Here is a 27,950-nt window from a genome sequence, read left to right on the forward strand (position 1 = left end):
CATAGACAAAATTGTGAATAGAGTCTGTCGATTTGTCTATATTTATGTCAAGATTTTACGTTCCTATATACGTTTTAAGATTATATTTTTAATTATACAATACGTATTTTGTGTAAAATTTTATACTATTTATTTGAATGTAGTTAAAAATATTTCAAATTAATTAAGACCCATTTTCAAATCGATTTTTTTAAACGGGAAATTAAAAAAATTGGGAACGTTTATGGGTCATTAGCGTACAAACCTAGTAATGAAACGTACTTGAATGAAATTTTTTTTTATTTTTAGGACATAGTAAAATATATTTCGCTTGTGATACATACATGGATATTGAAATAATTGTGATAAAGAGAGAATATACAAAAGTGTTTGATGAAAAATATGTAATTGTAAATTAATTGATATGTCATTGCTTTGTTTTAAGAGCAGGAAGTTTACATCAAAAAGTGCGACTGCGCACTGGCCAAATTAGTAGGTAGTGTGAAAGAAAATGGCGATCAGCGAAAGGCGTCCGGAGTTAACGTGATGAAAAACATTGTTAAAAGCTCAATTACATAGTGTTATAGTTATTAATTGTGTCAGATGTAGATTAATTAAGTGTTAATGAATAGTGATTGTGTATAAAAATGGCTGCGAATATGTACAGAGTCGGCGGTAAGTAACAATAATTGGTTATTTTTGTTGTAGCTTCGCCGGTTCACCGCCAGCCGACTAGCGGTGCTTTGCTTTGATTGTCGTACCTTAATTAATTGCTCATATTAATTAGTTCAGAAACTTAGAATCTTATGGTCTTACCATTATTTTTAACCAATTTATTGTGATTTGACAGTTCTTTTTGCGGCAAAACTATGTTTATAAAAATATTTATTTTACCAAATTTCTTCAAATGGGACATTAGCATTTGCATCTAGGTATCATTGTATCGGTTTGCGCATCTGAGTGCGGAGAGCATGGTACTTTGAAGACTGGCTTAAGTGTTGATGCATTCTTTTTTAAAGAAAATGTTTGATTTGGATAGGTCTGACACGAGATTTTAGGTTATAGCCAATGTTGTCAAAACAATTTCGTAGCAAGTTATAGTTTTGGGTTATATCTTAGCGGGTCAATGATAATGGTACACTATTTAGGCATTGTATAAATAGGAAACAAATATTTTTATTTATGTCTTTCCAATTATTGTTAATAATGTCGTAGTAAACAGTGTAGGCATCGTAGTGGTAAGCTTTGGCGTTGTCTCGCGAAGTGGACCGGTGGCTTATGTACCGCGCTTCGCCATCGCCGCGCCGAATGTTAATTAGCTCTTCCCTTTAGACAACTTCCTATCACTAAAATGTATCGCGCCATTGAATAACAAGTCACACAACTTGTATTAATACATTATTAGAAATTGCCTTAAAACAAGCCAAGTTCTATGATGGCTATTTACACTCTTTTATTCTTTAGAACTGTTGTCATTATCTTGGTACCCCCATTCTCAATTTGAACATAAACTTCCTTTAAATTTAATTAAAATCTAATCAATAATATACTTCATAAAGAATAAATTTCCTATTAATTATTGCAGTAATTATTATTTACAAATGTTTATTATATGTATTGTGACCTCAGTTTACTGCATACATTTTACACTTGTATCACAAAGAATGAATGACCTACATTTCTGTTACCTTGAGATTTTTATATAAAGATATTGCACAGCAGCAACACAAACATTGCCATCCTCAATTTATATTAAAAACAGTTCATTTGTGAGGAATGGAATAGTCGTAACATAATTACACACTAAACATAATTCTTAATTAGACCAATGACATATATTGTCTCTTTATAAAATGCATTAGCAATAACATTATATTTCTGAAAGACCTAGTTATTAAAAGATTTCCATTGCATTCCAGGTCACTGACCTTACTGTAACCTGTTATAAGTTTAATCAGTAAACCTTGCATCTAAATTATGATTATGTTCCTTTCTAGTAATTTGGTATTTGAATTGTTTGAACTCTTAAAAAAGAATTTTTAAATTGTAACTACTATAATAGATATAAGCTGTTTTGAATGTAGATTCTTTTTGTAGCTAATTTATTTAATAAATGAATTATATGTCCACCTTGGTCAATTCTATTGTTATGCATTAAGTAAAACATTGAACAAAAGTGAAAGTAAATAAATATTTTATTAAATTACAGCCACATTTTATCGATTTCATTAAGTTAGTTTGCATTAAGTATATTATATTAGTAACTGTGTAAAAATTAAACGATAAATAATAAAATGTGATGTACATGATAAATATTTATATAATTTTTTTTTTAAATTTAAACACAAATAAATGTTTTTATGTCTTTAAAAAATCTACATTTATAGATTCTATAATATGAAGCTTTTCCCTATTCAGATTCCTAGGTTTCTTATCAAAAGATATTTTTAAGACATCCATTAGTAAGAGTCAATTCATAATATGCAAGCGATCAAATGTAATGTAATAGGTATCTGTTGCCAAAGCTTATATAACTTTTGATTTTAATTTTAAGTGCTAGTTGCATGGTACAAACAAATAAAATTTTATTACAATTACATCAATCAAATCAGATGAGATAAATGATCAGTTGCTGCATCCCGATCTAGCTCAATTTTTATCTGTTTATTCAGTTGATAGATGCGCCTTACAGCTTCCAAATAGCCAGTTAAAATTGTATTTGCAACTGTGGTTAAATTGTGCTATATTAAGTAAACAGTTATGTGTGTTGCTATGGTACCATTTTATTTTAACTGTATTATTTTATCAGAATATCAATAAAGTAGGTCTGTAACTGCTAATATATGTTGAATTTATAAAGGGAAATAAAGTTGTTTTTATTCACATTTAGATGGCTCATCATCGTCATGAACAAAACTATGTATTGTTGAGATAGATACTAAATGACTTAGATAAACATTTTTTGGTTATGTTCTTAAAGTAAATGAAGACAAATTATTGAAATCAGTCCGCCCAAAAACACACGTACATTTATCGATTTTCAAAAACCTTAATTATTCGTTTCGTAAGCTCCGCGCTTGGGTAGCGATGTGACGTCAAGAAGCAAAAACTTTGTCGCCATCCCCTGTTTATAATAAAAAATTCATCTGGTATGATGATCATATTATGAAAATATATTTGATTTATTTTAAATTATAATACGCTTATTGAATTCAAAGATCCGAAATCACCTTAATCATTTTACGACTTATACGTAGAGTTCCAATCGAAGTATCAATGAATTGTTTTGAATTATTTATGACGTGGAAAAAATGATCCATTTAAAGCTGAATTCGCAATCACCTTACCAAAGAGCAGTGGTGAAAGTTGCATACCTAAGTACTGTGAACAATAAACTGGTCCTGTCAAGCTGAACTCGACCCGCGCCAACTCAAGAGCGCACTACAAATTATTATTTTGCTAACAATTTTCTGAGAATACTAAAAGTTGCGCTTGCGTCATTCTTAAAACATTAGATTTTAGGAAGTCAAAAAGATATTCTCAACAAAAGTTATGTTTATGTGATTAGATTAGATTAAAAAAGCCATTGGTAAGCCAAGGTACAATAATAAAATTTCGACGCAAAAAGAGGCGTAGTTACATGGAATGGAACCTTCCTGTGGGCCATGGAATATAAACATTACTGCCTCTGCCATCAGCGAATGATCATTTGTCTTAATAATATCTCGAATTTGTGGCACCATATTACAACACCATTTATGTCATGTTATTAGAAGTATTACTCCTATAGTTATTGTACAAACACTTAACTCTAATACCAAACATAACACAAGAGTGCCAGGATTACTGGTCTTTAGACTTAATTATTTCAACAAAACGTTGAGTTGCCTCTCGAATACTTTTGTGATCATGATCCCACTCAAGATTTGTAAAGTCATCGTCGCATTTTAAATAGCTATACGCCTATTCAGGTAAGTTTATTACACTATTCCCATTCATAAAATTTTTATCATAGCGTAGCAATAAATGAAAAGCGGTCATATTTTTTTTTTATTTACCGCAGTTTCATCATTGAATAGGTTTAAATTAATTTTCAAGTACATAACAAGATTTTTCATTACGTTTTTCGTGAAATCGACTGTTAATACTAATTAAAAATATGTCTAATAATAACATACAACGATGACAATTTATTCATTTCAAATCAATGGTCAGTGATGAAACAAAAATGTATCTTAGAGTGTAAACATAGTCAAACTTTTCAATGCTATCGTGGATATTGCTCTGATCCCAATGACGTGTCCGGCTAAATATATCCGTATACTATAAAACACTTACTTATTGACACGTTCCCAAAATACACTAAAGTCTTGGCAAAACTGGACGGACGTTAACACTGCTATCAGACGCATAATGCTCAACTTACATAGCTAGGTAAAATATATTATGTGCGTACAATACGCGATGCGTGATGTTAAGCTTCCATGTTATACATGTTTTATCCTAGTACTTATGTAGGGAGTTAGCTATCATAGCAAATAAGTAATTAAATTACGAGTAATTTATATACAATAAATGACGTCGTAAGTTCTTTTAGCAATAGTAGTTGCATTGCTATATAATATCAACCAAGATTTACTCAAAGATAATTTCAAGTACCATATTACCCAATGGGTCATGGGCAAACATTGAGCCTGCTTTGTTTATTATTTTTCTCTTTATAGACACATTTTGTGCCACACACCATCCATGTTTGGGTCTAAGACATGCGAGTTATCGAAAAAAAATTTAATTCACAGTATCAGCAAGCTATTTCGGCACGTGAAAAGAAAGATCCATCGGTGCAATCCAGGGTTCAAACAAGGCTATCCATACTTAGCACTGGAAATCTTGTTAGTTAAAATTGCCATAGTTTGACAAGGATATATGTAATAGTATTTCATTTTAACAACAGATTAGAGATAACATTATCGGTCACATTATTGTAAAAATAGTCTATCCAAATATCTCTTAGCACGATAATAAATCATGATATAACAACATCATGAAAACCATGTTAAAGTTATCGTTATATATATATATAATTCTTATTTACGGAAATTCCCATGAATAACCCAGACATTATGGATCCTACTATATAATATATGAAACTGTTTCGTCAGTGATTTGTTCTTGAAAAACCTTTATAGAAAATACCGATATTGAAGTGATTTGAAAGGAAACTAAACGTATTATTAATTATTAGTGTACAGACATCTCTTCCAGATGTCATCTTGGGTTCAACTGTATTTGTAAGGAATTTAATTTTAAGTGTATCGATGATAAATGTAATTCATAGTTGGTTGTGAGACCAACCCGGTTTTGTAATCAGGTTCAAAGTCCGTTAGGTAATTTAAATAATGTAATCACAGAAGCATCTGAAATTCAGATAGATTAAGAAACCCTGAGCATCTTTAGAAGAAGTCTTTGCTATGACCATTACATTAATTCAGACGACCAATTTTGGACGATTAATCTCAAATACAGCTTTAACCTCTTTCATGATAATAATAATTGATGACGTAAAGTTTCGTGGTTGTGATAAGAAGAAGCTGTTATCGCATGTTACACAGGAAACTAGAGCTATTAATTAGTTAAATATATTTCGCAGACGTAAATAAATCGAATATTAAAGGTATTATATAACAAAGTATAATCTAAGAAAAGAATGAAACATTAATACTGTCCATTATAGACACATAAATAAGTTCGAAATGTTAAACCTTATTCCGTCCCCTTGCACTAGACACTCGGGCTGACCTTGTGACCAAAACTTTGATTTGCTGTAAGTTCAGTAGAGGGCCAGAAACATACATACAAACAAAATAATAATACAATTGAAACATATGTGCATGATAATAATTAAATTGACATATTATTATTTATGAATTTAAGAAAAAAAAAACGAAAATGGTTTCAGCCATCGTTTTCAAATATTTAGCTACGATAAAGGCGTTACTCAAATCCTGTTAAATGATATACGTGTATATGTAAAAACTTTATTGAGTTTTATCTTGGGATGATCGACAGAAATCTGATGCTTAATAGATTATTCCTATACCGGAGTTTTTGTATATCATTTCAACCTTGGGATCGCGCCGTACAAAACCTCAACATAGAATTCGGGATCGCAATCGCTATTGGGAGTTACAGAGCAGAGCAGGGGTATATGATCGTCAAACCAAGACTTATACAACATCAATTTATTGTGTATTGAAAAATGTACCTTAACACTTAGTAACAAAGACGCAATTAGTAAGACTAATACAAACTAATAATCAAATAATTTTGCACATAGTGATTATGGTATAGTCCTCTGATATAAATTTATAGACGTTTTGCAATATGGATATCGATATCTGCTCAGTAATGCTTAATTCTAAAAACAAACACATATGAGAATCTTTTTCTTTATTACATTATAGTAATTGTCATACAATTAATATTTAGACTTTTACGTACTAGAATGTCAATGCCCAGGTACCTGTGTTTCATAGGCTCTGCTCAAAATGTGCTCCGCGTGTGTTCTATTGTTAATTGTAACGGTAAATAGCGCTGGTACGTGTCCACGTAACTCTCATAAATTCTAAACTAAACAATTTAGACAGTATATTAAAAATCAAAGAACCAGTTTCATATGGTACAACTTTTAAGTATAGACTCTAAATTTGGTCCTTAGTTACACTCGTAGATGAAACCGAAGTCAAGGGGCCCTATACAACATGGACCGTCGTTGTTGCCATGGTTACGAGGTTTCATATAAATAATGGTAACTATGATGACAATTACTTAAACCCAACGTGGGTTTAAGTAATTGTCATGTCAACAATATGGCCGATAAAAAACCGATTTTTTTGAACAGTATTTAAAGTTAAATAAACATAAACGTACTTTAAAAAAAAATCCATGAGTCCGAAGTGTCGCTTGTGTTAAAATCCCTAAAATGTTAGCCGCAAAAGAAGCAACCAAATTTCACTTATGGTACCATTTAGACAAACTTTAATTACTTTAGAAAGTAGGTGGCATTTTTTCTTTATCAGTGAGTCTTGTGACAGTTGCGGTAATTTTTCAGTATTCTTGAATTGCCTTTTTAAAATATATTTGTGAAAATTCTGTACAAAGTTTGGTATGTACAGTAGGTTAATATACTGTGGTGGTGGTCTATTCGACTTATTAATTAATCGCCAGATATCCCAAACGGTACAAGTTCATCCAGCATCGGTGATTCTTCGACTTTGCTTGTTGGGCTTTTATTACAGGGACGTTCAAGTATTACGTAAGCACTATAGGGGCGAGGGGATCTTTGATTTTCCTATTTGGCGATTACCTCAACAGTAATTATTTACTTTTTCACACATATTACCCACACATTGTCTATGGTTGAAAACGAAATGCATTTTCTAGGATTCCTATAAAAACATAATACGTTTATGTACTATTATTTTTGAGATCTTCACTTACTTTTTCTGACAACAGGAGAGGGGTGGGGGGTATTGCAGTAAATCTGCTTACGAAATACTTGAACGGCCCCTACTATGTAATATGAAAAACTACTAAATTCAATTTAATATTTTTCGCTCATTGGCCTATTCACAGTAGTTTTAACGATGGAAGTTCCACGTTTAGTAATGATTTTAATAACAACCATAGATTCATTCGGATGCCATAAACCCTATATTTTTCTGCCCTATGATTTCTTAAATCAGTCGTTTACAGATTTCTGCAGTGTAAACTGATGTCAATATTAATTAAAATTAGAGATTTAATAGACGACTCTGAGTCTGTCCAATAGACTATGCCATCTCTATCTTGAAAGAATGGAAGAAAAACTCCATGATTTAAACATTATGGCGTGGTACCGTACCCTAAATAGTGGTTTCTGTAATAATATTTGTACATACATATTTTTTTATTTATTATTTATATAGTAAGCGTGTCAAGTTTTGTAAAAACGGTGTCGGAAAGCTCTCAATAACGTCATAGCAGGTTGTCGAGTCATCAAGTTCGAGTCGTTGGCTCGTTGCGTTGTATCGTTGCATTTCGCTTTCGTTGCGCGCTCGTAACTCGTAACCGCAAACCGGTTAGCTTAGCGCAACCTTAAATAGAGAAAAATTGTTTATAAACCAATGATTAACTTGATTTATCTTATACTAAATAATCCCTGAGGCTTCGTCTTCGATTTAAATGTATTAATCTTTCATTTGACGGCATTTGCGATGCAATCGTAGAAATCATAATTTTGTATAATATTAACTACTATACCTACTTTCCATCTATCTTAAACCTACCCGTAACTTTTAGTCATAGCAAGCTCAAATCGTCACTGTAGAATGATAACCTCGTATGTCAAAAAAAATTAATTTAATTATTTTTTTTATTCTTAGACTCTTATGCCATTTAAGAGAGTTTAGGAGATCGGAAATCCATAGATCGTTCTAACACGCGTGGTATTTACACCTGTGTTGTAATTTTATTAAGTTTATTATGTGCTAATCGTACCAATAAAAAGCTTTAATGATTTACTAATATGAACTCTCTTTAACAGACTGCGTCTATTTCGAGACGTCGTCGACGTCTCCGTACCAAATCCGGCGGATAGAAGAACTAAATAAAACAGCCTCCGGCAACGTGGAGGCTAAGGTCATGTGCTTCTACAGGCGGCGGGACCTGCCCAACCCCCTTATACAGTTAGCTGATAAGCATCAAAGTAAGTATATATTTCATTACGTTGTATTATCAAACCCTGAAATGGTAGAGAGAGGAAGACCTTGTCTGTGCCGACTCAGCAACGAAGACGATTTACACGGATATCTTGTAAATGTCACCGTAAAATTGTAATCTATCTCGCGAGATTATAAACTGTCGAAAGATTGTGAACCTCAACGAACTGCTTACAATTTAACGTATTATTATTCGGTAGTTATATGAAATTGTTGGAAAGTAAAATTAATCTGTAATTGACCAAAGAAGTTTGAATGATAACTAAGTTAGTGTAGTACAATCTACCGAATAATAATACGTTAAATTGTAAGCAGTTCGTTGAGGTTCACAATCTTTCGACAGTTTATAATCTCGCGAGATAGATTACAATCTAACGGTGTTAACAATTTTACGTTAACATATACATGGGTAGTACTTTATAATTTTACTTAAAAAAAAGAGTAATAAGGATCTTCAGAGTAACTTTCACTGCATTTGTTGTTGATTTCTTTATCATAAATTACTGGTCTGATTTATATTACTTATCAATAAAGCCATACACTAGAACTAGCTCTCAATTATCGAAGTTTCAGTACCCCGACGATTTGCGAATATACAAATTATAAGTTATGTGTCGTGTTATCGATCCGCTAACTCCCCCCGCCTTGTACAATGTCTAATATTGTACAATCCACAAATTAAAGGAATAAATTGAGCGTCCTTTGTTATAAAGGCCACGACTATTGATTTTCTCATGCGTGATATAAATACAATGATTTTGGTGAGAGCGTCTCTGCAAATGCGTACCGAGGTGTGGTATGATAATTTTCTATTAATAGACGATTAGCCTATATTAAGAATGGCGACTAGGAACTTGCGCGTGTCTGGAAACCTCTATTATGCTGAATCATTGACGCATTCGATGTGTTTTGATTAATGTAACTAAAATTGTTTGTTTAAAATCGTAATTTGCTCTACATTACTGATAAGTAAACTCAGTTTCTACAAGCGCATTGTAATTGCTTGGCATATGTATAATACTATTACAGCGATCTGTACGCAAAGGTATAGAATTTTACTAACTGCCCTGCGATTCTGTAACTCACTTCACGAACTCACACAGCGGTTTTCGCATCAGCGGTCTCTCTCAAATCAGTCGTGAAGCAGTCATTTTATGATTTGGCATTCTGATAAACAATAAAGTACAAGCTCCCACCTTTTCAGAATGCCAAGCTGTGGCGCTGTGTGAGTTCGTGAAGTGAGTTACAGAATGACAGGGCTGCACCTAAGCTTTTAGTGTTTCTGTGTTTGTATATAAAGTTAAAAGAAAAACAACGGTTATAGTATAACTTTTAGCAGAAAGCCAGAATTCTCGATCAGTTTTCAGATGTAGGCAAATTAAGAAATTCGAGTCACGTAAAAAACCCAATTTCATTTTTCGACTTCAACGGTTTATATGTAATTTATTTAAGTACATACAAGCGTAACACCGTCTGCAATACTTATCAAATGTTTAATTAAAATTTGAATTTATAAGTTAAAATGGTTAAATATTGAAATGCATTTACAGAGACAGCTTTAATTGTAATTAAAACCGAAACATTCATCTCATCGACTTTCATTAGACGACGGAATACCTTTTACCTGAATAGTGAATACTGAATAGCGTTTTATGCGGACAAAGATTATATGCCATCAGCTACAAAACATGTATACGGAAAATATTTCTTTACCTCCATCTTTAAGAATATTTTCTACATTTTTATTTCAATACAAATTTTCAATATGTCTATTTTGTAATGACATTTTATGAATTTCAAACTATTTTATTTTGAGAACCTGTAATATTTATTATTTTTATTAACCTATATAGGTAATGTTCGTGTTTATTCCACACAAACAAATTCGTACCCTTAGTAAATGTCTGAGATAAAAAAAATGTTTATTAATTTAACAAAAAATCATTATAATGTGTTAGATTTGGGAATCCTGTGTCAGATTTTTCATTACTTTGGAAATTAAGTGGTTTTTCCAATTCTACTCATATTGCGACATCACATACAGGCATAGAGCTATTATATAGCAAAGTATTATGAGGTGAAGGCATTTTAAATTGTATATGCTTGTGCATGGCAACCGAAATTTGAGAAAATAACCCGACTGGTTGGGACAAAGATCGTGTGTTAATTCGGACCGGGTAGACAGCGGGACGCGGGGGTCGGGGTTAGTAAACATAATCATGGCCGCCCGTTCTACAATTTAGTAGCTAAATGGGAATGAAGAGTTCCCCCCTCACCCACCGATCCCGCCTGCCCGCGATACCCACGCTTTTTATACACTTATTGAAATTACCCAGATTTGTTTGAATCCCAAAACACTCGGGGTCACATAGAATTTCAAATGATACCACGCTAAGGACATGCGTCGTTAACGCTGGCTCGTGACCGTTATGTAGAAGTCTTCCCCGCAGTTGGGTGGAATTGAAATTGGCTGTTTTATATTCTATTAATTAAGTAGCATTGTTTACGAGGTACGAACTCATGAATCGTGATTACCAAGAGGCTGTTATGTTTTATTGAGAAGTGCAATAATGTTGTATAAAGCAGTAATCTAACTTCTTAACTAGATGCCACCCGTGCCCACCCCTTATCGACCGACGCTCGCATCTCGCAGGTACACGCAACACTTATCCCGGTTTTAATTGTCACCACGCGCTGATGACCTCGGTCTATTCGATTGTTCTGGCGTCATTAAAATAGTTGTATATCAATAATAAAACGTAAATACAGCTACATATTGTAATACTGTTTAAAATCGTATTGGTAATATTTTTAATGTTTCTCTGTATAATGATAATACATTAAGAACCTATTTTAACAAATTCAATGTCTATTAAATTCATTATTTAAATTGTAGCAATTTTGCAATTATTTATTTAAATTCTGTTCTCAATTACTAAAAACTGCATCTTTTAACCGAACTATTCTCACATAGATAAATAAACTATTTGAATTAATGTTAAGTGAATTCGTAAGTGGATAGATTTATTGAATAATAATTTGCATAGTAATAGTTTATAAGTCAGGTCTAAGTATAGGCTGAGCTTATTTAAGAAAATAACCTGGGGTAATAGGCATTTTTAATTACATAGTTGAGGTTTTAGAAAACTTTGGTGGTGATTAAATTTGATAATGATATCATAAAAAAATAAGTTAGTTAAATTCACTTCCGACTAGGGACCAGTCCCGTCTGAACACGGCTAGATATTTTTTTTAATCGTTCAGAAATAAATAGCCTATGTGAATCGTGGATAATGTAGCAATCTAATGGTGAAATAGTTTTAATATCGGTCAAGTAGATTTTTAGTTTATTTGTTACGACAATACAAATCTTTTCTCTTTAGTATAGATATGTTAATAACTTCCATCTGCCAGGTTGTAATCAGTCTACCCTACCTTCAGTGAAGTCATTGGCTCAATTAGTTTTATAAACAATTTCTTTAATTAACATTATTTTATGAATACATAATAAGCACTTCATAGTCCTTTTACACGGACTCCTCGTCGAGTCAGCTATTCACACAATATTTCTACCGCTAGTGTTGGCTCGCGTCCCACAAGATTATAAACTTTAATTGGATACTTAGACTGAATATTATCCGATTCCCATTCAAACATGCAACTATGTAATTGGATTCTTAATACTATTAAGCTTCTGTGAAGTCGTAAGTACTACGATGTGACGTTTACGTATCTTTAACCTGGGCTTTGCTCATAAATAAACATCTATTATAAAAAAAGGTTAAAAGTTTCATGATCTTTCTAATGGTCCTTGGTTTTGGCCTCAGTTGAGATCTCGGTTTCCGTGATTATTTCTCTTTATTTCCGTGATCGCGCCTACTGTCTCTGGCAAAAGGTGGGTATTTATTTTAGGTATGGCATGCTAATTCATCAGGAAATTATATAGAACCATATTTTTGTGAATATAGAACGAATTCCATCGTCGGACGCTAGACACACTGGGTTAAGGGTATCACTCAGAAACGAAACTTTGCGCTAAGACTGACTCTATGAGGTCAAAAATGAATTTTGACATACTTGAGTTATAGTCCGCGTCAAGTATCGTTTCTGAATCTCACCCTAATAGACAGAATTGTGCAACCATTCGGTCACTCCTGAAACATTTCGCAATTGATCAGGGTAGAGTTCTGACAAGTCTAGATGCAGTAAGTTTTATTAGTATTATTAATATTGCACCGTATACAATGATACCGTAGAATATGGCAAACATAAATGGCTTTTGACATTTCCCTGGACATCTACCACGATACTTTTATGCCGTCATCAGATTTATTTATAGCAAACATTTTTTAATATTTATACAACACCTCAGTGCCCCTTTCCAGTATGTTATTTGTTACCACTAAACATTTTCATATTTTTGGTGTCTAGTTTCAAATATCTTTATAGGGTACGATTGTGCCACAGTTCCTTAACGCTCGAACCCAATAATCAATCCACAATTTCAGATTGAAAACAATCTGAGATCAGACCCTGACAGTCGATCCATCTCCTATCAGCATCTCAATAACCAAACCCTACGAAGATAATCCATTTTTGGCGACGGATAAAATGCTCTTTCTTGTTCCATTTAACCGAGTTTTCACTAATATTTGATAATCAATGTAAACCAAATAAAGTAAATTAAACCGTAAAAATAACATTAAAATATACATGTTTATGTTTAAAACATAACAAACTGTTTTTTTTTAATATTTAAAAAACTGATGTAAGTTAAAATTTGTTAAAATAATTAACTGTTCAATTCGAGCTTTCGTCAACTGTCATTTTCATACAAAGGTCTATCCACAGACCTATCATACGATCTCCCATGGAAAGCTTGTATCGACAGATGGCTATTACAATCTGTCGATTGGTTATTGGCACACTTGTTATAACATTTGGATTAAGGTTACTATCTCAGATGGTGGATTATGGATTGAGATAGGTTATTGGGTTCGGGCGTAACTCTATGCATTTATTGTAAGTGTGGCAAACAAAACATAATAATTATTTTTCTATTACGTAAACAATTCTGGACGTTTTGGTGCTAAGGGCTAAGGCAGACAAAATGAACGTCTGTGTAAGATTTGCACCCTAGTGTGGTATTTCGCACTTTCCTCGCTAGACAACTGCGACACGGTTTCCCACATGTTATGTTCATGACTACATAATATAATGAGTATTTTGATTTTTAAGTGAAACTTCTTTAGGCGCATGAGGGTAAATTTTTTATAGATGAAACGCAATAAAAGCGTCACGAAGATGTGCAGCGTTTTTGTCGAAGAAAAGGGAGAAAGCGATTGAGAGTGAGAAGGGCGAATTACCTTATAGAAATTATATTTTTAAAATAAAAATTTGGTAAAGAGACTTTATAAAATATTAGTATTTTATATTTTATGCAAAATAATTTATTGAAATCTCAAATGACGTATTGTTGTGTTCTATTATCGCATAAATAAATTTAAAAAAAATATAATTTGTATTAATTTTCAACACTTTTAATATTTTAAAGATTATTTTTCCGACCCAAATATCGGCCAATTGCACCATTCGACGTCACGTGGTACAACCTACATGGTATTATACTGATAATTTTTGTGAAAATTTTCTCTGGTCGTTGCTTCAATAAAAGTATTAAGTAGTTGTTTTATTCATTATGAAATTCTTATTTGTTAACTGTACATTTCGTCTCATGGTGCAATTCTATTGGCCGACATTTGGGTCGGAAAAATAATCCCCCGAATACCACACGAGCTTCAAAATTATCAAGCTCTTGTGGTATTATAACTGACAATTAAATTCATTAAATTCCTAACATATCCCTTCCCTTCCTCGTCTCGGATATCTAAAGTTTTAGATATGTAGAAATATGAACAAGACTAAAAAATTAGTTTGCCAAAGAAGTTTCACTTCTGATATGTGTACTTTGTACGCACCCTCTTTTTTATTCGTTTAAATAAATTAGACGATAGATTTTCTATGAGGAATAAAATTCGAAAGTGCAGGTTTACATTTTTTTTGTCCTATGCTAACAAAGTATGAGTATAGACAAAGTGATAGTATTGCTCAGCCAGGGAAAAGTTGTACTGATTTATAACTAACAATTAAGGAAATAATAAAAATGCTTGGCTAACTACGAAGGTGCGCTAATGAGCGATAATATGATAAAATGAAGCTATATCTGTTTGAAATATTAAAGAAGTAATTTATTTGAGCACGTGCTCTACGCGTGTGTTAAGGTTACACCAGTGACCTCTGACATGGCGTACATCCAAATTTATCTGTCGCTATGTTGAAAAAATATGTATGTGAGCAGTGTTGGCCTAGTGGCTTCAGCGTGCGACTCTCATCCCTGAGGTCGTAGGTTCGATCCCTGACTGTGCACCAATGGATTTCTTTCTATGCGCATTTAACATTCGCTCGAACGGTGAAGGAAAACATCGTGAGGAAACCGGCTTGCCTTAGACCCAAAAAGTCAATGGCGTGCGTCAGGCTCAGAAGGCTGATAACCTACTTGCCTATTAGATTACCAAATGATCATGAAACAGATACAGAAATCTGAGGCCCAGACCTAAAAAAAAAAACACTTAATCCTCGCAGGTTCCATCGCTTTCGTGAATTATGCAAAAATGTTTTCACAACAAGCGCGGGCTGTTGTTAGTTTAGTTCGAGCCTGCGGAAAAGGCTAGGTCTAGTGGCGGAAAGGCTTGACATCGTAGTGTACACAGTAGAACACCGTAGCGGCGTCCTGGGTGACGTCACTGACGCTGGCGGACACGTGGGGCCGCGGCAGCCGCGGGCGCAACGAAAGTGAGACCGCGGTGTAGCGGGGGCGGGGTTAGATGCCGGGTCAACGACCTTCGCATCCAACCGATCCGCACTTGTATAAGACGTTCATATTGTTTTAATATCGATGTGCTCACCTTCTTTGGTCCCCGTTTCGATTCACCTGTCTTAATTTTTAGATTCTTTTAATTTCACTACGAACATGCACTTCCAAGTTGAGGCGACTCTTGAGGCGCTGTTTACGGTTGGATGACTCACAGTTGATGAATTTTCATATAATTTTTATCGGTGGAGCAAACTCCACCATCTAGATGCTTGGCAGGACAGGTTGGAGACTATTCTCATGCCTTACCTGTTATAAAATATAATAGTCTCACTGACGCTCAGTTTAGAACGCAACGGGCCGTCAAATGCGCTCACTATAAAAACATCTACGACTCGTATTTTGAATACAGATACAGGGCATTAAAAGGTAAAGATTTGGTAAACTTAGATAAATATCTGTGGTGATTTTCAATCCTTAAAGCCGTACTTGTATGACTGTAACGGTAAAACTTCATTTATCGTATTAAAATATTCACACCATTAACAATGATATTAATGGAGAAAGTCGTATAGGTGTTTCTTGCAATTATCCACCGGAAGTGAACAGCTGAACCGAGTATCCGCCCGTGCTGTGCTGTTGTCAACTGAGGTGGAACGGTGACGCTTTTTAATAGAAATTATAAGCGTTTATCCCGAATTTCCTCAATGTGAATGTTCCACTGGAAGAATCGCTATATCGCTACCTATCGATTCAACCTTATTTGAAATTTTTATGTTCTTAATGCAAGTTTTATATCATTACTAGCTGCCCCCGCGAACTTCGTTTCACCCTAATATCTAGCCTACCTTTTTAGTACATACGAACATGGAACATTTTGCTATGCTACCCCAGAGACTGTTCGGTTTTTCGAAATGAAAACTTTTTAGGTTTTTCTGTGATTTTTCTCTATATATAAAGTTCAGAGATCAAGTTATAAGTTCTTAACTAACAAATAAATCGATCGTAGAGGGTAGATGAAAATTAAGGGTTCTATGTATTTTCGTATTCTGTGTCATAAAAAAATAAAAACAACAAATGTTGTCTAAAAAAGCCGATTCTCAGACTTACTAAATATGCATAAAAGGAACGAACATTGTGACAAGAGAATTGTATATAGAGATACTAACTATATGCCTCAAATAGGTGTTAAATGGCCAAACATCTCGTGTACCTCTGCAAATAAATATACAGATTGGCTTGCATTACTTATTATTATTTGGGAGATGCATAAAATAAGACAGTCGGAAAGATTCACTTTGGACATGGTTATGGTTCTACATGATCTTCGGTGAAGGTCTTGGTGGCCCAACAAGAGCTTGGTCCACCGTTGGTTGGAATAAGATAGAGTCTTGAATCAGCTGTACCAAAAATGTCACTAATGCAACCATACCAAATAATTGCAAAGCTGCCTGGCTATTTCCTAGGAGGAAGCGGGCAGGCGCACTGTTGGAGTGGGACTAGTGACTTCTCTTCGATGAATGCGATATCTCCATTTACTCGATAGATTAGGCCCTGACAACGACAATCGGTTAAGAATCTTAATTTAAAATGATTATGACAATGTATAGATGGAATTTGGGCAAAATTGGAACAAGTTTTAATCTTTTGTATCAAACACCCATGACATTAATTATACAATAGTTTAAAAACGACGACATAATCACACAAACAATACGCCAGTGAAAAATCTGAGCGATTTTGATTGGGGGGAGTGGTTTTAAGTAGCGTGTTCTTATTTTATAATAAACATACCATCTTCTGTGTTCATATAATTTCCTTCTTAATTGCACAATACATTCGTGGAAACGCTGAGCGTACTCTTAAACGATTTTGCTAGCTCGGCAAGTACTCACATTTAAGTACTGTGTTCTAATTTTTAACTAAACATCTTCCTTAAATAATTTACATAGGTTTATGCCAATAGGTTATTGCCAATTTCTAGTACCTACTTAGCAGAGCCCTTGCCCCTTACTCTGTAACTTCAATAGCGATACCGACAGCTATCCCGATACTGAGTTTTTGTACCGCGCAATTCCAAGGATGCGATATCAGCGCTACGGATATTGTGAGAACTACATCGAAATTGCATACAAAAACTTCGTGATCGGTATTGGAAATTATAAAGTACATGCGCATCGTCTTATACGATTATTACTACAGTGTTTATTTAAATCAGCGAAAATGTATTCGGTCTATTTCCTACTGAAAAACATTTTTTTACGAGTAGCTGCCCGCGGGGCGAACTCGAAATCTAGCAAGTAGTTTTCGCGGCTCTCGACGATACAAAGGGATGAAATGTAACACAACTCCTAATTATAAGATAACTAAGATACCAATTCTTCCTAATTATTCCTAACACAAATACATTGTATTGCGTTTTCAGGTGGTATGTATACGAACAGTTTTCTGCTGTTGTTCTTTGAGGCCGTTCAAGTATTACGTAACTACTATAGGGGGGAGGGGGTCTTTGATTTTCTTATTTGGTGATTACGTCAACTGTAATTATTTAATTTTTTACACATATTACCCACACATTGTCTATGCTTGAAAACGAAATGCATTTTCGAAGGTTCCTACAAAAAATTAATACGTTTATGTACTATTATTTTTGAGAGCTTTCTTACTTTTGCTGACAACAGGGGGGGGGGGGGGATAAATTGCAGAAAATCGCCTTAAGTTACATTTTAACGGCCCCTTTATAAAACTTTAGGATACATCAGTACCTCTATCTATTTCTGTACAACTATGATGTATAATGAATGAAGTCCAAAAATTATCAAGTATACCGTCACATGTAATATATACTAGAAATACTCGTGATAATGATGGTATTAATGCAATACTAGATGTAGCGAAAGTGTGGCATTAAAGAGAGGCGATATTAGAGGGTTTGAATATTTTAAACGCGGCCGCGTCGCTGCGGTTCACCTCCCGATATAGGGTTGAGGGGATGATTTCTTCATTAAAACTTGTGCCATTCATCTCTGCAATGTCACATTTTAATAGTCTGTTTTTCTTGTTGACGAAATATCGTCTAACAGAAAATACACATTTATAAATTCTTCAGCGTTTGTTTGTATCACCATGAAACCAAATGTTTTTTTTGGACCTAGATTTTTGTGTTTAGATAAACAAACTTTGATAAAGAACTGGTTTAGTTGTTAATACAACAAAAATTACGTTTAAATTTATAGTAATAACCCGTTTACTACATGGGTACTCAAAGCTTTGCGTACAATAAGAAGAGTCAGCCACAGTTCTATTATAAGTCCATATGTAGAGTTAAACTAGCTTTAAATTTGTCTGGCTATTCGCATCAATAAAACAGAAGTTAGAACCTACAATCTTAACCTCAACCTGCAAACGCGAAGTCATAAAACTGGCGTGACGTTTCATCGTAGACGTAGAAGGTCACTGGGTCCGCCCGAAATGTCACTCGTAAAGTTGAAGAGTCATATCCTATCGATTTGTTAAGATGGCGTTCGCGGGGTGACGTTTTGAAACGGGGTGGGTGGGGTGGCCTCGCCTAGATGCAAGCGTTGCACCTGGCTATTGTAACACAACAATTGCGAAATACTAACATCGCACATGGATACAGGATAGGACGAATAACCATCGGTAACTATGGTAACAAGCGGGAATTGAAGGGTCCTAAAAGACATCGAAATATAATATCTTTGTTCTATGCAGTTCAGGTTAAATGAGTGGAGTATGTCGTTCGTTTCGTCATTGCTATTCACTGATTTTTTACCTAGCAATAAGATTATTATTATTTTATTTTTAGCCTCAAATTATTTCCTAATACACTACTATATAATTATTCCATTTGTTAGTTAATATCTTTTACAGTTAGTATGTATCACCCTCGCCGGTAAATGCCTCCTCCAAGGCTTGCAATCTTTCTCTATCCCGAGCTATTTGGATCCATTGAGGACCCGCGATGTTTTTGATGCAATAAGCTATATAAATAAACAACAGAAATACAAAACTTAATAAATCTTATTACATCTTACACATTGGTTTATTAATATGTAAAATGTTTGGCTTTTTTAATTATGTGCTGAAAAATAAAAAGTTTAAAATGAATTTTATTTTTTAATAACCACTACCACGTTAACTTATAGTACCATAATAAAATTTATAACCAAATAATTAAGAGCTTAGGCTGCTGTACACTTTGTAAAAAATACAGGCAGTACAAGTCAGACGCATTTTTGTGCGTTGATTGATTTTTTTTCTTCATATGCATATTCTTTCGAAATACGCACGACAATTGTTTACAAATAAGTAATTTTTGAAGATATAAAATTTGTATCCAAAATTATAATCATGGCGAACGAATTACGGGTTTTCGGTTTATTTGCTTTAAAAAGTAAAAGCGAAATAAGTGAAAATATTTGTGTGGAACAAGTTCCCGGCGTTGGGTAAGGTCGTGTATGTTGTGACAGGGCTCGTTTTCAGACGCATACAGGATGGTTTGTAAGGGGAAACGTTTCTAAATAAAAGTATCTAAAAATATGGTCAAATATTTATTATTGAATTTTTTTAATTATGTACTTTACCCTTAGTATTTCGTTTATCTTTTTCCTAACTAGGGTGGACTGAAAGAGATCGCTTGTTAACCATAAGGCCGCCCGTTGTAATTTATGTTATCTGAAAGTATATGTACTATATATCTAATGTAACAAAGTATTAATAATAATAAAAAAAGTTCAACTTACATTAAACTGGATGATGAAAGATGACAATTGTTGAAAGTTTGTTTGGACTTGAACGACTATGGAGCGTTTTTGTATCAAACATAATATAACAACTGTTATATTTCGGGTAATGAAGCAGCAGTTATATAGCAAATGTGTGACATGTTTTAGATTATTATTACTTTGTATTAAAATGTATGGACAATAGAATAATAAAACGCCTAATGTTTCAGTGGCCCAGTCAGAAGACTCGCCGGTCGCGATGAAACTCAAGAAAATATGCCTTAAAACGCCAATTGGCGAAGAACAGGCAGCACAAGCTGTATTAGACCCTGCGATAGGTAAGTAATAAGAGTTATTTAATGTCATCTTTATTTAACTATACAGGGTGCTCCATATTGTACAGGCACGTAAGCGGATCGCTCATTGTTTGTCCAAAGTTTATACAGTGTAAACTCTATATAACGACACTCAAGGGCCTGTGCATATTTTGACGTTACAAAGAGTTGTCGTTAAATAGAGAGAAGATAAATCTGTATTAGATAAAGAAAAAGTTTATTTCAGACGAGTGTTAGTAATTACATAAAAAACAATTCTTATTTGAATACTATTGTCCGTTATTTTCGTCTTTTGCTGCACCAGTAATTATGTTGTATTTTTTACTTGTTTTATTCATATCGATATTGAGGCATCTTTGTGATAAAGCACGTGCAAGCAATCCCAATTTGTAAACAAAAGAACGGATTTCTTAAAATAATCGATACGTATGATACCGACAGTCGAGTTTTACGGGCTAGGACAATACAGCGGCAAAAGAACGTACACAGTTCCGCAGTTTTAAGTAATTTCGGCAACTTAAGAAGTACTTTTATTATTTAATTGTCGTTATTGAGCTTGGGTGTAATGCATGTAGAGTGTATCATTGTATGGAAGACAAGCTTAACCAACCAAAGTCGAGTGATGTCGACGCTTTTCATGTTTGTATACTAATACAGATTTTTTACGTTATCAAAACTTACGTCTATATATCGATTCAAGGAAACTATTGCAATTGACCTTTTAGCCTTTATATTATTAAAAAAAAAAAAACAATTTGCTTAATTGACGCATTAGCACACCTCGACACTTAGTGCAATAATTAAAAATAAGATTATTGATTCAACAAATAACAACGTGATCAAATCTTAATATAGAAAGAAACGAGTGCGTACAGTAAATGGCAGCGTTATGAACCGTGGTAAGGTTCTGTGCAGTTACTGGGGTTTCGATATTTCTCCATGTAAAAAAGAGGGTAACGATGGCAACGTACTATCTTTAGTCCACGTTTTATAAGGCTAGTTAATAAGCTTGCGCGGCACTGCATTTTATTTGCCAATGATGATGTCATTTGGTGTTAAAACTATACGAATACAGGCTCCGTGCCGAAATTCCATAATACGCGTTATCTACTTACCTATCGCTATTAATAAAATAATTAAATTCAATGTCATAGTACGTTGTACACACTTGAGTATTGGCTCGTTTTAAAGATATTCTTTTACAACGGCATACAATCAGTGGCGTAGCTACCTAGGGGCTAGGCGGGGCAGTGCCCCGGGGCCCTCAAGCTCAGGGGGCCCCAAATCCTTACCAGAAATCTCGATCGAACTGAAATTTTGGAAGTTTCTCCCATTTTCAAAATTAATAACATAAACCTGTCATAGGTTGCTTATCCAGTAGCTTAGCATTTTTAAAGTATTTTTTATTTTTATTTGATGAAACCTAATCAGTTTACACAACAGGGGGCCCCATATTTCAATTTGCCCCAGGGCCCTTGGTTGCCTAGCTACGCCACTGCATACAATAGTCCTTTACTGCTAAATTGTTGTGATTTTAATGAAGTTTTTATTAAGATTTACAGATGTACTTTTTTAATACACTTCCATTGATTGGTTTGCGTTAAATGAAAGAACGTGATTCGTTATGAAATAAAAGACGTCTTATATTCAATTCTTTTTTACTTCGAAGGCTTTTTATTGAGTAGATAGTTGTATACTTTAATGAGTTTATTAAATAATTAATTAATTAAAAAAGAGAGCGATAGAAAAAAAAATCATAAAGTCGTCCAGTTTGATATTGAAGTCGACATTTTATTAAATTATAATCGTCATTTAGTGCGTTTCATTTCCCATTATTAGCACTTAACACTGTTATAAATACATATAAAGTATAAAGATTTTTACATATTAGGAAGCCCCTTGGCCCATAAGTTGAAAGTTGGAATTTTTTTACTAATGTTTCCTATGCGTATATGATGCCCGCCATTGTGTGTGGCAGAATATGCAAACTATTGTACCACCTTACACATTTTTGTACCATATTCTTGCAATAAATTATTATTATTATTGTATATTTAGTACGAAAAAAAGAAGTACATGGAAAAGGAAAAGATATACTGTCGGAAAAGACAAAACGAATAATGGAAAAAAGGGAAAAAATTATACAAACTTCCCCTAAAACAGTAGAAGTTAGAAAAGTCATTGCTCAACTAAGCAAAGATCTAAGAATGAGTATGCGAAAGGACAGGAAATTATATAGACTACGAACTTTGGAAAACCTAATTGAAAAAACTGGAGGAACTAAAAAAGCCATAAAACTACTACAAGAAAAGGTGCAATGGATACCCAAATTCAAAGATTTATCTGGTAAAGACAAAACTAAAAGACCAGATATTATAAGTATTGCCACAGATTATTACAGAGAACTGTACTCAAAAAGATCAACTATTGAACACATTGAACTACTTGACTCAGATAAAGTACCATCCAATATGATACGCGAAGTCGAAAAAGCAATCAGCGCACTGAAGAGAGACAAAGCACAAGGTCCTGATAATATTTCAAATGAAGTGCTACTTGAAACAAAGCATATAATTACACCATTCCTGACTAAACTCTTCAATACTATCCTGGAAACGGAAAGTATTCCAAAACACTGGACTGTATCGTCTATTAAACTACTGCATAAAAAAGGTAACAGAGATGACATTGGCAATTATAGGCCCATAAGCCTAATGTCCAACTTATATAAAGTATTTTCAAAAATTATTTTAAGCCGTATCAGTAAAACTTTGGACGAAAATCAACCCAGGGAGCAGGCAGGCTTCAGAAACGACTACTCGACAGTGGATCACATGCACGTTGCTAGACAGATAGCTGAAAAGTGCAAAGAATATAACATCCAATTTTACTGTTGCTTTGTAGACTACTGCAAGGCATTTGATTCACTGGATCACTCAAAAATTTGGGAAGCTTTGCGAAAGCAGGGTGTGGAGCACAAATACATAAGGATAATTAAGAACATCTACACAGGTACCACAGCAAAGATCAAAATATCCTCAGAGGAGTAAGACAGGGCGACCCACTATCGCCCAAACTGTTTACAGCTGTTCTAGAGGAAATATTCCGAAAGTTAGATTGGACAGAATATGGCTTAAATATAAATGGCGAGAAACTGACCCATCTGAGATTCGCGGACGACATAGTGGTATTTGCAAATACGGCAGAAGAATTACAAAATATGCTCATAGAACTGAATACAGCTAGCAAAGAAGTTGGACTCTTAATGAACATCCAAAAAACTAAAGCAATGACCAATGGCAGGAATGACAGAGTAATAAAAATAGATGACAACACAATAGATTATGTATCAGAATATCTTTATTTAGGTCAACTGATATCCAACCATGATTCAACTACAAAGGAAATAGACAGAAGAATTGGAAATGCATGGAAGAGATATTGGTCCCTAAAAGAAGTTATGAAAAATAGTCAAACAAGCATGCACATCAAGAGAAAACTTTTCAACATATGCATCCTACCAATTCTTACATACGGCTGTCAAACATGGGCACTTACCAAAGCACAATGCGAAAGATTAAGTGTAACCCAGAGAGCCATGGAAAGAAGCATAATAAAGAAAAGAAGAATTGATAAAATTAGTAACAAAAAATTAAGAGATAAAACAGGGTTTGCTGACGTTGTGCATAAAACAAAATTACTAAAATGGAAATGGGCTGGACATACCATAAGAGGAGCAGAAAAATGGAGCAAAATCGTTACACTATGGCAACCAAGAGGCCATAAAAGAAACAAAGGTAGGCAATTTAAGAGGTGGGCCGATGAAATCGTGGAAATGGCAGGAAAATCTAAGACCTGGACAAGATTGGTTTACAATAAGAAAGAATGGAGGACAATGGGGGAGGCCTTTGCCCGTAGGCACACAGAATCAGTTATCATAGATTAAGGAAGTAACAGTTATAATGTATATATTTTGTATTCTGATATAAGGCTAATAAATAAATAAATAAATAAATAAATAAATAAATAAATTATTGTATATGGATGTTTATTAAAGGTATCAACTTAAATTTTTAACCTTGAAAATGACCGCCGATTCCCTCGTTTACCTTTACTTTAGGGGTGGAATATGTCATGAAACTTTTTTAATAACATGCGTCAATTGTCAAAATAACTGTAGGTTGTTTAATAAACAGTATTCGGATAGGAAGATAATTTTAAATTTCGCGCCTAATTTATTTATAAGCCAGCTTGATACATGAATTTTTGAACAGATCTCCAGACGAACAATAACGGTAGACTTTTATGAGGAAATTGGTCACGGCTCGGGTATTATCTACTCGATATTCTATGACGTCAAAATGTTACATAGACTTTTTATGCATAATGTGCATTATGGTACTTTTGAAAGATAAATTAAATTTAGTTTTTTCAATATAATTTTTGTGGATTTATATTTCTTGGTATCGGAATTTAATTAATGAAATTACAAAAGAAAAAAAAATCGCTTTGTTTCGGCAATCTAGAATCAACAGTGTGACTGTCGATCATAAAAATCTTTGAACGCGTGTAACCTTTCTAGAAGCTTTCCTTTGATAACCTAAATTTTAATAATTTCCCTAATTATACGCTTTTGGATTGTGGGGCAAGACCCAGCCGTGTCGCGATCTGTGAATTGGTATAGCATGTAGGGGTCGCGGGATTGCTCCTTGTGCGTGCCACTGCAACTCTCCACCGGCGGTAATTTGATTGGGCCCGAGCTGTCACCTATGCGCCGCAGTCGCCCGGCCGTCGCTCGCCGGCTATCGATTAGAGCACCCCCCTCCCCCCGGCCAGCCGCCCGCGAACCGGATCTCGTCACGCCGCCATTGTGTACCCGCGACGCTTAAACGCATTCGTTTCTCCCGATGCGAAAACGACGCATTCCTTCCGCCCCCGCCCCCCTCGCCTAACGGCTAACCTCTCGTTACTTATTAATTCCGATCAATGACAATTTTGCACAGGATCGACCCTCCATACGAAAGTGGAGCCTACAAGGAATGTCGCCCCAATTAGGGTAACACTAGGTTATATTAGCTATAATTCTATACCTATGGGTCACCATAACCAGTCATGGTTAGAAAACTGTTAATTCGATTAAATAAGCGAAGTAATAGCCACAAATTAATTAATTTAATTAAATCGAAATCAAATAGGAGAATGCCAAACATCCTTCAAACCAAACTTATTCGGAGGCTAGTTTATAGTGCCACGAGCTGATGAAAACCCAGAGGATTAAAATGAAAAGCTTAAGCATTAAGAACATTCGAGATCAATAATTATAACAAGTAGGCAACAAGTATTGCACATAACGATGTCGCGAGTTGCACTTGCTACTGGCGCTCGCGCAGCTCTGCTATTGTGAAATCGATGTTGCAAAGGGACCTCACCTCAAAACTTGTAATAAAGCGAGTTTTATAAATATTACTTAACAGTTAACGCGACTTTGGCTTATCCAATATCCTATCCCAAAAATAACAGATAGCAATTATTGTTTCCATCCAATGTTTAGTATATATCATTAATGAGTGCAAGTGGTATAAACAATGCGCCCACGCCGCGGCTGATACGAACTGAGACTGAGTGAACTGAGATGACGCTATGGTTTTACAAAAAGTTAACTAAGCTTAAAAGTAACTAAAAGCTAAGTTTAGTGAAGTCGTTAATTAACTAAGTCAATGTATATATATCACAATTATATAGCGCAGTCAGAAGCAGCAAAACAAATAATCTAAGTCTAGAATTAGTTATAATAAAAGGGCCATCGCTATTCGTGAGCCTCAAAAAAAGTCAGGGTCTCGCACTGACCAACTGATGTCTCTTTGGTAAAAGCTGAGAAGGGCTGAATTCTATGGAAAATTTTACAGAGGTCAAAGGGGCGATTCACGTCGTATTTTTAAATAATTTATTAAAAGTGACCGAATAAGTCTTCATCGTACTTTCGTATGATTCGATTTCGTACATCGTACTTTTCTTGTTGTTTTCGATGGGCTAAGGCTATATTTAATTTGATTGAATAGAACATTTTATACAAATTAAAGAAAAACTCTTAAATATAATAGGATTTTTATGATCAATATAGCAAAGGAAATAGTTGATTGGCTTTCAAATGTATTAATTAATTAATAAACAATTGTTATAAAACTAATATAAAAAAATAACTTAATCCTAAGCAATCCTTAGTTGAGATTAGCCTCTTCCAGAGCACTCCACTTTTTTCTATTATCGTCTATGTCTCGTTAAGTCTATGCAAAATTCTTCCCCTGTCTTTTTAATTCGATCAGATCACCTCTCCGGTAGCTTACCTCTTTTCCTGATGGACCAGGCAAAACCGATATTTTTTTTCGTCCATGTAGCATCGTTACTCTTTTCCATTTAAATTTTTTGCAGTGTGTAATAGCGACTATAGTATCAGTATTTTTCTTTTAAAAATATTGCGTTTCATATCTATTAACCGTACATAGATACATTTACACACATATATTTATTGCTGTCAAATTAGCAGCATAAGTTATATAAAAAAAATATTCTGTTTTGCGGACGGTGACACTCGCCTGAACTTTTACTCTCGTAAAAGCCCGGAAACGCGCCGGGCTTGCGGTCCCGTTCAGGAACGCTGTAAAAAATACGATATTACAAGGAATAAACGTTTTGACAACCTTCACATTATAGTGTTTATTGATAATGCAACAGATAGTATGGAAGTATAATAGGGCAAAGCTTCTTAGTTTATTTCATTTTATTTTTTAGTTTATGTTTCATTTTAAATAAAGACCTGGTTAAACAGACAATTGTGTATTAACATGATTGAGCTTAATTAAGAAAACATTTTTTTACTTCACTGATTCAAATAGATCAAGTATCGAAACAAACCAAGCCTAGTTCTGTATGACTAGTCCTGGTTCCGGGAAAGCTAAAAATAAATTTCGTTGTTTCAAAGGTGTGTGAAGGAAGGGGACTTCCAAAAGTCGTCTGAATAAAAAGTTTGCGCGTACTTTTGGATTTAAGTTCAACATAATTAATGTGTATATATTGAAGAAAAAATATTTTCGAGAATATTTGTTTACTTTACCCATTTTGTATAAAAGAGATAGTTTGCGTCTAAGACCTATATGACATATTCCTCACATTCATTAAAATTGAGTTTAATACAGATATTTTTTTAAAGAAATACAACGACTTCAAATATTTGTCTGTTAAAAGGAAAAATTCGGATGCGATA

The 27,950-nt window shown here is 34.1% G+C and overlaps 1 protein-coding gene across 2 annotated transcripts in view; it reads left to right on the forward strand.

Annotated features, from left to right (window-relative positions):
* The first annotated feature begins 256 nt into the window (after positions 1–256).
* Positions 257–27,950, forward strand: part of LOC125054385 (metastasis-associated protein MTA3) — a 49,541-nt gene continuing 21,847 nt past the window's right edge. Inside the window, exons 1-3 of one of the 2 annotated variants that reach the window (XM_047656244.1) lie at positions 257–654; positions 8,564–8,725; positions 20,585–20,692. In XM_047656244.1, the coding sequence (XP_047512200.1) occupies positions 627–654; positions 8,564–8,725; positions 20,585–20,692 (298 nt within the window). In that variant the 5' untranslated portion in view covers positions 257–626. The remainder of the gene's footprint in view (positions 655–8,563; positions 8,726–20,584; positions 20,693–27,950) is intronic. The other variant, XM_047656245.1, reaches the window with a different exon arrangement.

This window comes from Pieris napi, chromosome 12 (assembly GCF_905475465.1).
Source record: "Pieris napi chromosome 12, ilPieNapi1.2, whole genome shotgun sequence".
NCBI classification, from domain to species: Eukaryota; Metazoa; Arthropoda; class Insecta; order Lepidoptera; family Pieridae; genus Pieris; species Pieris napi.